General features: G+C 35.1%; 2 protein-coding genes and 1 long non-coding RNA gene across 5 annotated transcripts; 1 reads left to right on the plus strand and 2 right to left on the minus strand.

The window, feature by feature from the left end:
• Positions 1-210: 210 nt before the first annotated feature.
• Positions 211-8,220, minus strand: LOC124308500 (importin subunit alpha). The gene is made up of 8 exons (XM_046771260.1): positions 8,023-8,220; positions 7,745-7,813; positions 5,802-6,118; positions 4,634-4,889; positions 4,372-4,510; positions 2,951-3,309; positions 1,594-1,926; positions 211-843 (listed from the first exon to the last, which is right to left on the minus strand). Exons 1-8 carry the CDS (start codon positions 8,203-8,205, stop codon positions 748-750), a joined length of 1,752 nt encoding a protein of 583 aa, XP_046627216.1. The 5' UTR covers positions 8,206-8,220; the 3' UTR covers positions 211-747.
• Positions 4,766-6,191, plus strand: LOC124308503 (uncharacterized). The gene is made up of 2 exons (XR_006909007.1): positions 4,766-4,904; positions 5,735-6,191. It is a non-coding gene; the product is annotated as an uncharacterized LOC124308503 (long non-coding RNA).
• A 1,116-nt stretch (positions 8,221-9,336) lies between the features above and the next one.
• LOC124308501 (vesicle transport protein SFT2B) lies at positions 9,337-12,813 on the minus strand. 3 transcript variants are annotated; one of them, XM_046771261.1, is made up of 6 exons: positions 12,589-12,813; positions 11,953-12,095; positions 11,054-11,071; positions 10,635-10,804; positions 10,142-10,259; positions 9,337-9,852 (listed from the first exon to the last, which is right to left on the minus strand). In XM_046771261.1, exons 2-6 carry the CDS (start codon positions 12,019-12,021, stop codon positions 9,724-9,726), a joined length of 504 nt encoding a protein of 167 aa, XP_046627217.1. In that variant the 5' UTR covers positions 12,022-12,095; positions 12,589-12,813; the 3' UTR covers positions 9,337-9,723. The 3 variants fall into 3 exon arrangements, with proteins under 3 accessions (XP_046627217.1, XP_046627218.1, XP_046627219.1); XM_046771262.1 differs by lacking the exon at positions 12,589-12,813 and adding an exon at positions 12,250-12,519; XM_046771263.1 differs by lacking the exon at positions 11,054-11,071 and having other exon boundaries at positions 12,589-12,808.
• Positions 12,814-14,245: the final 1,432 nt, after the last annotated feature.

The following is a 14,245-nucleotide window of genomic DNA, read 5'->3' on the forward strand; positions in this document are numbered from 1 at the left end:
TTATACACGCGAGTATTCTGTAAGATACCTATCTCAAACTGTGCGAATGTTCATTACTTCTATACATGAAAACCATCATGAATAGAATAAGAGAATGCTACAAAATTCACGTCAGTGAACGAATCAAACATTGAACTTATCAAAGATACTCATATTTTCTGTACTTCAATTAGGATGGCATGAGTTGGAGTCACGGATGAAAGATTTACGTATTTCGTATCAAAAATTTTATTTTATAAGATAATGTGAGAACAAAAAAAAATGACAAATTTCGAACAGTATTTTGTTTTCTCTACATAAAACTAAAATAGCATACTTATGATGGTTCGTAAAACATGATCTTAGATATCAAGGTTCTAAATATTATTCAGTTCAGAAAATATAATACGCTTAAATTAACGCTTGCATCAAATAGGGCACGAGTCTTCGAAAATTTAGATTGAAAATAAAAAAAAACAAATATTCCTTCTAGTTATACTTATCAATTACAGGTGTGTTCAATTTTTTTCACTATGTTGGAATCATTTCCCATATTTCAATTCAGGCATCGACTCGGACTATAAAAGCTAAAAACAATGTAGAGATTCAAAGACTCGGTACTCGATATGTTTGAATGATGAATTATCAATAGGATTGTTTGTGCGTGTGTATTACTGAAAATGATGGTGAATATTTACAAATATCAAGTGGTTTCGGGGATGTAGAATAAAGTGGTTCTTTATAAAAAAAAAAAAAAGGAACATCTCTTTAAAATTGAAAACCTCCCGGCTGATTCAGGTCTGTGGCTTGAAACTCTAACTGCCCATTTGTTGTTGCCGGTGCAATATTTGTCTCTTCGGATTCCTGAAAGAAGCGATTTAATTTTGAGTTTGATCATGAGGTTTTCCTGAATTTCCATAAAACGCTACACTTGCTCTTTGGTAAATTCAGAAGTCATATGTTTTCAGTACTGTAGAGAATTCTAGTGTGAGCTTACCGAATAATGACTTTGCTGTCAAATCATGAAGAATAATGTCAAATGATGAAATTAAAATCGCCATTATGTGAGAAAATAATGGCATAAATAATGATTATTGAGTAAATATGACGAAAGTAAGAAAAGAAATCCGTTCGCCAAGACTTCCCAATAAATACTTTTACAATAATTATCCATTTACGTAGTTATTAATTACATACTTTGTATTTTTCAAGATCAAAGCTTCGGTATCGAAATGCATATATCGATCCATGTAATAAGCTTATTACCTCTATTATACATAACACTAATTGACCGTTGCAGTGTCGTAAGTTGAAATTGGGTACAACGGTTGTTTTCAAAGTTTTCAAACCTATCAGTCGTAATTTTGAGGAATTTTCATTTACGGAAAACAACTTTTCAAACTTGATAAATAGAGATAATTTTCAAATTATATTCGATCACGACGATACACTACATACTTGATTAGATATTTTCAATTAACAAATTAAAACAAGGAGAAGTATTGTTGATGATAAACGATAAACGAATGAGAAATTATTGGAGAAAATGTAAGATTTAGGGGTTAATGAATACAAGAATTTGAACACGCAAAAAAGACATAAAACATTTCTCACCCCTTCCGAAAAGAATGTATCAATCAGAACCATGGCCTGTTGATAAACTTGTCCGTTTTCATGGTGTTGAAGATTTTCCAGTTTGTCAAGACCCCCAACCTCTTCAATCAAAATGGCGACACGCTCGACTTCGCCCATTTTTTGAGCAGCATTAAGGATGTTTTTCAAACCATCCAAAACAACAAGCACAGTCTTCCAATCCTTGGCCTCCAAAAGCGCACAGAAGGGCATCAAGACTCCAAGCTGTACGAGATGGGCAAGTTGCTGTATAGAGCCCCCTGAAGTCAAGTTTGTTACGGCCCAAGCAGCCTCTTTTTGAGATTTGAAGTCACCCTGAGAAAAATGGAAGACTTTCAATTTGACATAAATAAGCCTCTACATGGACAAACAAAGTGGAAAAACATATCAACCATGAAAAAATGAGGATAACAGTTAAAACTGTTTTCTATAAATTTCTACATTTGTTAGTTTTCTGTGTTCCACCACAAGGTAAGATCATCTCATAAAAATTTGAAAACCACCACCCGTTTAAGGGTGCCACTCATCTGGAAAACTTGAAAATGCCAGGGGATTGCGCTCGATATTGAAAGATCAGAGAAATGTCTGATAATTTCGGTAAGTACTTACAGTTTTCCACAAAAATGCCGTGAAATATGGTTTTCAAAGCAAAATTTAAATTTACAAACTATAACTAACAATTTAAATTTACAAACTATAACTAACAATTTAAAGTAGCTGTTTACAATTTATTCCAACACCAGCTTGGAAAGTTCAATTCAAGAGTGTGCAGCATGCACGCAAAGTTTATATTGGGAACGTTCAAAATGATTAAACTTTGATGCTTTTTATCCGATTCTAGTGTTTGAGGGATTCTAATGTTAGTTCTCTATGTTCACCATAGATATCTCCAGAAAACGGGTGAAATTTTTTCACAAGCATAGATAATAGATTTGTGTAGGTAAAGATGTTTATCTACAAATACATTTGCTCGTTTTAACTATTTTGAACGTTCTACTTATAAAACCTGTCCTTAAATTGTTCTTATCTCAGCATGTGTAATACTAAATTGTTCAGATTCACTTCCGGCACGTAGTAGGGATGCCGTTTTATTCATGTCCCCTCTTAATAGGGTTATTACTATAATCCTTTTTATTAAAATTCTTCAATTGATTCATCCTTAAGGGCAACTTAGATTCAATATTTTTACCGTAAAATTACTGATAGTTGATTAACTAAATGTACAATATACGCTCCAGTAAAGCACATTAACACATGCTCTGATTTGGAAGATTAGCAGTTTAACCACAGAATAAAATTATCAGCCCTCAGTCAGGTCATGAATTATGGTATTACTTACGGTTTGAAGAACTTGTATGAGGGGAGGCAGAAGACCAGCATTAATAACATGCTGAATTTGATCGGAGTTTCCGGCAGTGATGTTGCTGATTGTCCATGCAGCTTCTTTCATGATGTTCATTCGTTTGTGCTGTAACAACACAGCTAAGTGTTGCAATCCTCCTGCTGTAATTATCGCATCTGTCTGAACGTCATTGCCTGTGACAATATTTCCAACTGCTCTGAGCGTAGGAGTGAGCACACTTGTTGTAGGGGAGCCTAGCAATCCGACTAGCTTTGGAACAACTCCAGAATCGACGACAGCTTGTATCTTGTCGTTGGAGCCATCGGTAAGATAAGAGAGAGCCCAACATGCATCAGCTGCAATTCAACGATTTTTGTAAGATAATGGTATAAATATTAATTTAACGCCCTCTATTACCACTATTTGTAGTTGAAAGTGGCATTTGCACGATTCTGCAGCAATGAACCTGAGTGAAATTAGTAATTAAGGAAAAAATAAACTGGGATTCTTATTTGTAGAAATGATATTGTAAGAAATAATTCAAATAACATATGTGCTAAGTTTAGGAAAATATTTGTGAAAAAGGCTTACGCGAGAAGTTTTTTAAAGTTAGAAGGCTTATTTTGAGCCAAATAAATCGTCATCGTAATAGCAAAAAATTTGAAACTTGCAATTGCAACACAGCTAGTGATTTGTTTTCACTGAATCTTCGTCCTAGATGTATTACTAGAAATGTCTCACTTTCTGGCAGTTGCTTATCACATATTTAATATTGTTACAAACGAAAGTTATGTTTTATTTTAGCCCAAAAAAAAGCACGAATTCAGTGTAAAATGTGACAATTCAGGTAGTGGGTTTGACATTTTAAAATCAGCTCACTCAAATAGTGCAACAATGAGTATTGCCGTATCAATGTAAACTGTGATTGTGCAAATTTTCATGCTTGTAACGAATTTCTCACTCGTTTTGAGCAGATAACGTTTTCCCACAACAAAGTATCAAATTGGAACCAAACAATGGATACCCTACATTGTTTTTAAAAATTATAGTACGATGACTGAAATTAAATTGAAAAATAACCTGTGTCTAGTCACCTTTATTAGCATTGATTGAAATAAGCTATTTCCAAAGCAAAATACATTCGGTATAATATATGAGGTTTTGTTGGTAATGAAATTGTTCTTATATCAAATTTTAGTAAACAGGAATTCATCTGAGTATGGCAATCCTACAATGATGTGGCAGTCTTTCATAACGATCATTCTGTACCTAGTATTCATTTATTTGCCAGATCCAATTCTCTTTTCAAAAGATTTCAGTAACGATTTATGAACTGCAACTGGATCAACTTAAATGATTTGTACCTTTTCTGAATTTATTGGAAAGGAATCTAGTAGAACTTTTACAATTTCACTTACCCAGTATATCGTCATCTGAATAGCTAAGGAGACGATTTAACACTGGTAGACAAATTTTTACATTTTCGAAGTCTGGTGGTGGATTTTTGTTGCGACATAAATTGGACAATGTCCAAACAATGTTGCGAACAAATGTTACCTGTGTAAAAAAAATTGACTAGTATTTAACTGAACGGATGTTATCTCAAAATTAGTGAAAGGCACACAAATGTTAGTCAAATGACGAAGATTAAAAAAAAACCTAGCCGCATATAATACTCACTGGAGTATCAGGCTTCACTAGATCCAGAAGCAATGGGAGAGATCTGTGAGCTAAAACCAGATCACGGGCGACATGTCCATCACCAGCGATGTTTCCTAATGCCCAAACCGCCTGCTCAGCCACATTTGGGGATGGGGATTTGAGCAAGGCAGTCAGACGAGGGATTGCGCCATGTTTAATAACTACGTTTGTTTGCTCTGATGTACCTGAAGCCACATTGGTCAAAGCCCAGGCAGCCTCAAATTGAAGAGCCGGACTGTAACAATGCTTGGTTAGTATAAGTTATTGTAGTTTGTTAAAAAATAAAAAATTCTACGCACAATCTCAAAGTTCCAACATAAGTATAGATAGTTAAGGGGATGTATGGATGAAAGTAGGCGGCTAAACAAAGTGGATAAATTTTAGTAATTTATATCTAGACAACTAATTATTCAATTCCATTGAAGTTTATTTCATTCAAAAGTATATAAAATCTCTTGGATATGTATTTTATTGTCCACAACTGATAGGAAGCATTGTTATCGACGTTAATGTCAACCATTTCGCTCGGTGACATGTTTTGAGCTGCCCACTATATCTAAAAAACAGTTCAACCAATTTACTTCAAATTTTAAGGCACTATTCTTCCATACTTTAGGATCTTTGACATGCTCCCAAGTTTTTTTTTTTGTTTTTCATTTTTTGGTTTTTTTTGCCAGTGGAATACAAAAAAAAAAAAACCTAAAATTTTTACAGAACATCAACTCATCATTAACTAGTAACGGTTTTTTTTTTTTTTTTTTTTTTAACTCGGACCATAGCAATGGGGATCAACGTTTCAAAAATACTTTCTTCAATTTTTAAACTGTTTTTGGGACATCGAAAAACATGTAATCGAGCATAATTATTGACCTTATTGTTATTAAAAGTGCTTCCTATTAATCAATTCTAATAAAGAATAAAAATGTAAATGAATGTCAATCTACATACTTTTGAGTAAAATAAATCCCAATCCTAACAAATAATTAGCTTTGGAGGTATAAATCCCCAAAAGTCACCCATTTTTTCAGCTGTATACACATATTTTAAAACCCCTTAATAAGTTTTGTCGAACTTTTGCAGTGAGGTGCCATTAGAATTGACAGTGGTAGGATGTGTTTAGCTAAATGCAGAAGAGTAATAAACTGACTTGTGATCATGGCTAAGAAATTCGACGCAACGTGGAACAATGCCTTGGCGAATCAGGGTATCAATCGGAGGCTTTTTCTCTCTGCTCAACATCTTGCGACAGGCCTGCGTAGCCTGAAGTTGAGTAGGCTCATCACTGGAATTCATTCCAGTAATAATTTCCTCAGTACTCAGATTGATTGGAACTGCTGTCTCATTCTCCCCTGGGGGGCTCTGGGGCTCACACCCAACACTGATGTTCCGACGTTTCAATAACTGATCATCTCTTCTAGCCTTGCGCAGCTCAACCGAAACCTCGTTCCTCCTCCTTCTGACATCCTTGATTAAATAGATAACAATTTGTACAGTTATAAACTTGCCCGATACGAGTAAATATCAAAATAGAAGTCAAGTAAACTTTTTTTAATTTCTGCATAATTTGATGTTATCCACTGAGTTGGTGATTGCAAAGATGGACTGAATAGATGACATCTGTTACATTGAAAACTTTAACTTCCACAAATTGATCAACGGTATAAAATTGATATTAAAAATTATCCAAGTTCTCTTGCTAGTTTATGATATAAAAAAGGTACAATTTGTGTAAAAAATATAATATAATATTTGGTAAGAATTTGCATAAACATACTTTTTGAATGGTTTATTTTGAAATCTTCGATATCAATAGAGTGAACACTCAACCATGAGCATGCCAATAACTTTGTAGAGCCAGGTGTTCAAGGGATTAGTCGGAAATTGGGTGTATTTTGAAAACAGGTTTATAACTAAGCATGTGAATGAATACATGTCTATACAGGAAATTACATATAGATTTACAGTATTGTGTGACTGGGTGATTAGATGCTGAATTTTATTTCATTTTTAATTGATAAAAAAACCTTCTTTTTTGTAATGATTTAAAGATTCCATTTAATCAGTAAATTTGAAGTCATCACAGACTTTCTTTCAAATCATTCCTGTTGGACAGTACTGTCTGGTATTAATTAATGACTACAGTGTTACATATTGATCAGTCACTATTAGACTAGTACGAATTTTGTTTCAGACGTTTATCAATATGTTTGGAAGAAACTGATGGTAAATTATTTGTCGATACATTAGGGTTCAATATTCTGAGATAACAAAGAAAAAATGGATTTGGATGATATTGAAAATCTGGCATGTATGGGTTGAATAAATACCAAAGATAAATGTTATTGAATTGCAGATAAAATGGATGGGTAAAGAATAGCAATTATCATATGGAATTAAATTAATATGGTTTTTTATACACATTCACATAATTTTCTTAGTGACTAAAATCATTTGAGTTTACATACAGCAGGATTAAGTTAGTTCCCGCAGACTGACTTCAATGTATAGCTGAAATCTTTATAACTTCTATCGGATGGGTTTGCAAAATTTACAGTATTTTCAAAGACGACAGAATGGCAATTACTTGATATGATCAAATACGACGATACCTTTTGTAGAAGTGCTTTGCCATCGTTGTCAAATGCCAAATTCTCACTAGGATCTTTCATATTCAATTATACAACACAGCTTAGTGAAATTCATTTCCCTTGAATTTTTAATATCATAAATAGCTTTGGATTAAAACTGTTATGACGTTAGAAACAAAGGTAAATAAATTTTTACTGGCCGTGTAATGTTTAAATGTGGAATATATCGAGGAATCAGCCATAAGGGTAGCAAAGATTTTCTAAGTACATCTATTTTTTTTAACGAGATTCGTTTTCTAAGAACATGAGGGAGTACAGAACAAAGAAAAAATGTTGGAATTGTACAACACAGAGACGACTGGTCCAGGGAAGCAGAATATTTCCAGTAAAAGTGAATCTGGTTGTCTGGATGGAAATGAAAATGAAGAAAAGACAAATCTGAGAGACAACTTTTTTGAATAATAAAATGAATGCGATACAAATAATTGCAAAATATACGTACTTCATGCTTGTTGTGGTTCTTGAATTTGGACAATCGACCGGATCCGTTTTCCTCTGGGGTCGGCATTGTCTGGAAGATGAGATGTTAGAAATACATAAGAAATCCTATCTTCAAAAGAGTTGTAAAATTGGTGAGGAAAAAGGAAAGTAACGGTTGCACGCGTGACGATCCGTGTTGATCTTGTTTTTGAAAGAAACGTTACAACCCCGAATTCGCGGATCGACAAAATAACCCAAATGGATTGCAAAAGATTTAAGTAAGAAGAATATAATCCTTACACGGGAGAAGAATACGATGCACGTTGAATTATTTTGAAATATTCTTAAATCGCGATCCCGCGCGAAAGTAAGCGATCGTTTGTCAAGCGATGGCCGACTCCACTCGACTCGGGCTTCAGAGATTTGAAGATTCAGATTTCTGTTTGGACCTGTTGCGCCGTTAACTGAATGCCGGATTTGCATCGCTGTAACAGGGTTGCCAGATAAATAGTACCACAAGTTGCCATAAGGTGCGTTCCGATAGCTTCCACCAAGGTCCCTAGATGAGACAGGTAGGTAAGATACACGTAGGTAAAAAAATTAGTGAGAATGCGCCAAAAGTTTCGTATGACAATGGATGCTATCCATTTAGAGCACAATAGGACACGGTGTAAACATTTCTGCTCTATTCCTTTGCCCGGATTGGCCGCTTACAATAGAAATTTGTATACTGTGTCACACTGTGCTCTAAATGGAAAGCATTAAGTGTGGTTCTGATTCCTGACCTGTCACAATCATTAACCTCATAATATATGCGTGCTTCTATTTATTTCGTGAACGTCAGGACACTAAGGGCGCAACTCGTTAATGCTTAACCTCAAAAAATTGAGCATGATTGGTCAAAACTGGTTAATGCGGTAATGTAAGTTTGAAATTTTTTGGGCGAACGCGCATAGAACTTTTTTGCCCACGTTATAGTGAGAAGAACTGGAACACGCGTGTCTTGACCTATCTAATCTAAGGACCTTGGCTTCCCAGTTAACAATCATTTATCTCTTTTGCGCTGCTGGGGTTCTTGAGTAGCTGTGCCTCTGTCCTAGGGAGTTTTTAGCGTTGCCTATTTATTTCAGAACGCACCCAAAAGCAGGCGCACTATACTCACACCGCGGGCGCACATGTAGACAAATGTAGCCAACCTCACAATCGTGGAGTCTTTGCAAGGAGCACGAGCGCAAATGTGTAAGTACCGTGCTTGTCACATTAGTCGTTCAAGTTAGGATTATTTTTTGTACATATATACCATCAAGTATTATTGAAATCATTTTGTTTTTCCATTCAATCGATTCTTCGTTTGTCATAATATTGTTTCCTATTGCTTTATATTATTCGTTCTATAGTGTTACAATGTATGTGGAACTTTTTGGAAAAGTTGTATGAAGGGTAAAAGTGATAAAAATTTTTCAAATTTTGCCGTATAGAAACATACAGTAATACGTACGGAGCATCGCAATTTTCCATGTCCATCATTTGAATATGAAGTCCTGTAAATTCCAGATTTTTTCATTAAGCCATTTCCAAGATATCACTCCAGTTTGTCAAACATAAAAACTTAAATTTGCTCTTAGACACAATCAACAGATTATGGATTTGATTTTATTAAACTAGATATCATAAGTTATTCAATACATGTATAAATGCAGTCTATAATTATTATCCGAGAATGGCAAAAACCAAGCTTTTTAAGAAATATTAAATAACAGAAATCTTTTCTTAATTTAATTTATAATGAGTAAGATATCATGATAATCCTAACTATTTCAAGAAGTCTTATATATCAGGATATTTTATACGACCACTCGAGCTTCTAAAATTACTGGATACCCTTTGCAGCTCACATAATTGGTTAGTTCATTTACATTTTATCATCTGTGTATACAATAATTTCTCACGCCTGAGCATATTACTCATGATGTTGTTACATTTGGACACATAAATTGTAGTTCACGTAATGCATGTTCCTATTGTCTTCTTGACGGCATCACGAGCATATGGTATATATGAAAGGGAATACCATGTCATTGCCAGTGACTGTATGATTATAAATATGAGGGCTAATCCAGCTTTATGGAACTGCAAATAAAACATAATACAGTTATTAAAAAATAAAAAAATAAAACAACAAAATTGGTAATAGAGTAAATACATTCAACCATTAACGTAAGGTAATCGTCCATACAAATTTATTTGTAGGAAATGTAAAATATTAAATCAATGACATAAAAATTGGAAAACACAATTTAGTATGCATTGAAGCAATGAAGATCATTGCTCCTGAAATTTAGTAGAACCAAAAATAGCAATTATACTTGTTTGCATATTTTAAAGGGATTTACAATGTTTCTTATTCTTTGTCACTTACCGCAAGAGCTGATGTCAAGGTCATTACAATGGAGAAAAACACGAGTATCGTTGCTATAACTCTTGTAGCGGCAAACATTTTTTTAACTTGATTAACTGGCCCCATAAGGAAACAAGTGCTGTTGTGTACAAACAAGAATAAAATTACTGATTTCGAGCATGTTTCGAGTGAGAAAAACATGAGTATCTTTGCTATAACTCCTGTAGAGGCAAACATTTTTTTAACTTTATTAACTGGCCCCATCAGGAAACAAGTGCTTTTGTGTACAAACAAGAATAAAATTACTGATTTCGAGCGTGTTTGGTTTTTCACATAAAACTGTATTAATTTATATTATTTTTTGAGTTGCAGAGATTAAAAGCAGAATAGTTGACTGATTCTCAATATCATGCCAGTTATAGAATATACTAGGTATAGAATGTCAATAGCTGGGGTGCAGTGAATTGTAATTTCGATATCTCATTGAATAGAAAATATAAAAAGTGATTTATACCTTGCTAAGGAGATGATATTCCCAAGTGTGTAGAATATAGCGAACACTGTAAGTCCTTTGCTTAAAAATAAAGCAAACGATCCAAGGAATGAACAAAGAATACCGACTATAAAGCAAATTGCAAAGCCTTTTATTCTTGTTGACCAACTAAGCGTTGTTGAATCCATTACCTAATAACCAAAATGCTTTTTAACACAATTTCTTTTCATAGCTTCGATTACATTGGAACAAAAAAAATTTACGGGGAACTAGCAGCAGTGATGAATGAAAAAATACTACTCCTAAAATATCAATTAGTGTTTTGCACGGGACTTGCATAGGAATACATGTAACATTACCCCATTTTTTGTGAAGAGCTAGATTGCAGTAAGTTTACATTCCTTAAAATTTGTTCGAAACCATAAGTGGGTGATACTTACCACGAAATCTACATTTCCCTAGCAGCAATAATGAAATAAAATTAGCACACTAATTATTTTCGTGACGGTTTTGTTTTATTGTTTACTTCACTCAATTAGTCAATGGATATTTAAAAAACTTCAATTTCCATTATTTCGTGGGCCTGTTTTGTGTTAAATCATAGGATGGCAAGAAAAGTCAATAAGGTGAACACGGTCTACAGATTTGACAATTTCTAAATATCTGATAGATACAGCAATTATGTACTCAGGGTGTCTAGCGCTAGGATGCTATGAAATTCGTCAGAAATTCAGATCTTTCTGAACCAGAAGAGAGGTTTAAACTGAATATAAATTACTCGAATGAATGAAATGTGTAATGTAGACGTGATCAGGCCTGTATTCTGCGACTTAATCAGTTTAAAAGAACCAATCTTCAATGATTGTGAAATAAGATAATATGCACCGAAGAAACATTTCTGCCATCATATTGACAAAACAACAGCAAATAATTAAAATTCTCAAATGGAAAAATCCTGAACTTCCAGAAATCAGACAAAGTTCCCTTAGAATTTTCTAAATTTTCTTGAATAGTTAAATTCCCTACAAGTGTCTTCTATTAAAGATTTTGCTAGATACCTTGTAGCTCATAATTCCTGTATTCATAAGAAAAAAAACAAACAAATTATGAATAAAAAAATAGCGTGAACAACTTCCAGAATCAATGGAACCCAGTTCTTAGAAAGTAGATTGAAATACAGATGCTACACTGATGAAATTACAGTTTTAAATTTTGTTGCACTAGTTAGCATTATTCTTGTAGTTGTCCGTTCAAAGCTCTCATTAGTTATTCTTTACGATGAAAATAGTTTTTTAGTGTTCATCAAGTATAAATAAAGTAGTAAAGTGCAGATAGTCACCTGTGTTATGATTCCGCTTTCTTCATCACATTGTTCATCACCGCTCAGTGCTTTCCTTAATTTATCCATGGTGAACCTTCCTTTATTACTTAGTCGTTCTTTGTTTTATCCTAGTAAAGGATTGCACCTCGTCTTACGATTTTCTGTCAATAAAAATAACATTATATTCGAATTTTTAGAACTGTGTCGAGTCAGTACCTTTAGGTTATGGATATTCTACAAAATATTTATATTCAAGTTCATATCACGTTTGATGAAGATTTGCTTTTATGTATCAAGTAGATTATTCGGACTTACATAGGATGCTTGCTAAGTTGTAAATCAAAATTCGAGCAAGCAAGTGTAACTGTGTAGAACATTATTGGTCATTTCATAATTCACAGTTGACAGATGACACCGTAAACGTATGCATATATATAGTGAATTTAAAAATGACGTGCCAGGAATCTCTAATGTCAGAAATGCGTAGGAACAAGCATGTGACAGTATATTCTCAGTTTGAGGCGTGACAGAACAGTTTAGATAAGGCGGTTTGCAGTGATTTATCGAGGTAGGTTATAAAATTAAAATAACATTAGCGCAACCCCTTCTTTCTGATGTATGTATATATGTATGAGTGTACTAAGGCATACGTACCGCTAAAACACAAGGCATGAATATACGTCCGTTATACAAGGTACGAACCGTACGAATACGAGGGCAGGATTTTGATTGCGACTTGTTGCACATATAATCCCGAGTGACATCGCGGGAGTTTACTCCCTCAGCGCAGTGTGTTCCAGGGGTGCGTTCCGAACTACCTAGCAGTGCTAAAAAACTTCCTAGGACAGAGGCAGTGAGTCATGAACTCACGGGGAACTTTCCAGCAAGGAGACACAGTATGACGTTACACGGTCGAACACTGTGCCTTGGTGCTTGTTGGAACGCTTTGAGGTTCTTAATTCAGTCACTAGAGTCCGCTCATGCATTATACAAAAAATCTAGGAACACTGAGCGCTCCAGGAAAAAAAAAACATTTGTGAAACGCGTGTAGATTATCATTGCATTTAATAAATAAATATAAACAATACCATGCGTCGAAAATAAAATCTCTAACTAAAAAATTGGTAGCAATGAATCCGACACAGTGTCCAACCATGCTCCGCAGCTGTGTTCGACTGTGTCGTTCTGTGTCGTTGTTGGAAAGCACCATGTTCGACACAGTGTCGCTCTGTGTCGTTGCTGGAAAGCTCCCACGGTGTTGTGACGTCGAGCGGCAATTCTCGAATTTTCCAGAAGTTAGTCACTGGAAATCGATGGTGAAAATACAACTAGACACACACAGCTGTGTGACGTTGTGTGTGTGCGCTCTCTTCATTGCTTGGTAGGGGCACATTTCCCCTCGATTTGTCAGCTGACTCGGCATCGTTCGGCTTCCGTCGCCATCCCGACACACCGACGTGCACCGTTGACGTTGTGTAAGATGCGCGCAAGCTGCTAGGGAAGGGGTACTTTTTACTCGCTTTCTGGCAGCACTGGTCAAATTCCTCAGTCCGGAAACAACCGTGCAATAGATAGGACGTATGAGAATCCCGCTCCGCAGATTTCGAGTACCGGTTTCTCTTCTTCCTGGATCCTACGCTCCAGGTCTGCTTCCTGGTGTAACTCGACTCAGGACAGGCGCTCCGGGTCCGCCACCTGGTGGATGACCTCCAGGACAAACGCTCCATAGATCTGGTTGTCCAGGTCCTTACCCGATGACTTTTGACCTTCCGAACTAATTTTCAAGTTTCCAAGTTCGATTATTGAAAAAGTCATGTTTTGTACTATCAAACCAATATGCATACTTTAGATAACATTTTGAATCGAAAACAAAATTGAATGACCAGGATCAACAAATTGCAATTGGTGAGTGATGGTAATTGGCATTGCATATATAGGAATACATGACAATAACGTCGTTTGATTACTGTGTAAAGCGACAATACGTATGTATGTTTATACATGGGATCAAAGAGAAAAGAATATTCACATGCATTTTTGATATTTAAATAGTTAACTAGATTATGGTTTATGGAATTCTATGTGCTATTGGCATAGACTTATAAAGATAGACTGAGCGCGCTTATGAGCCGCTTGAAGCAACCATTTAAAGGACAGAAAAATGCCGGTAGTACTCCGTTCTCTCTCTGATGATATTTGCGGCGGGGATCGAGGCGGCAGAGGAGAATGAGACGAAATTATGCGCCTATATCTATAGCTGTTCCACTTCCACTGCTCCGTTGTCTCCCACCATGACGCCGATTGAATAGAG

This window comes from Neodiprion virginianus, chromosome 7 (assembly GCF_021901495.1).
Source record: "Neodiprion virginianus isolate iyNeoVirg1 chromosome 7, iyNeoVirg1.1, whole genome shotgun sequence".
Lineage (NCBI taxonomy): Eukaryota > Metazoa > Arthropoda > Insecta > Hymenoptera > Diprionidae > Neodiprion > Neodiprion virginianus.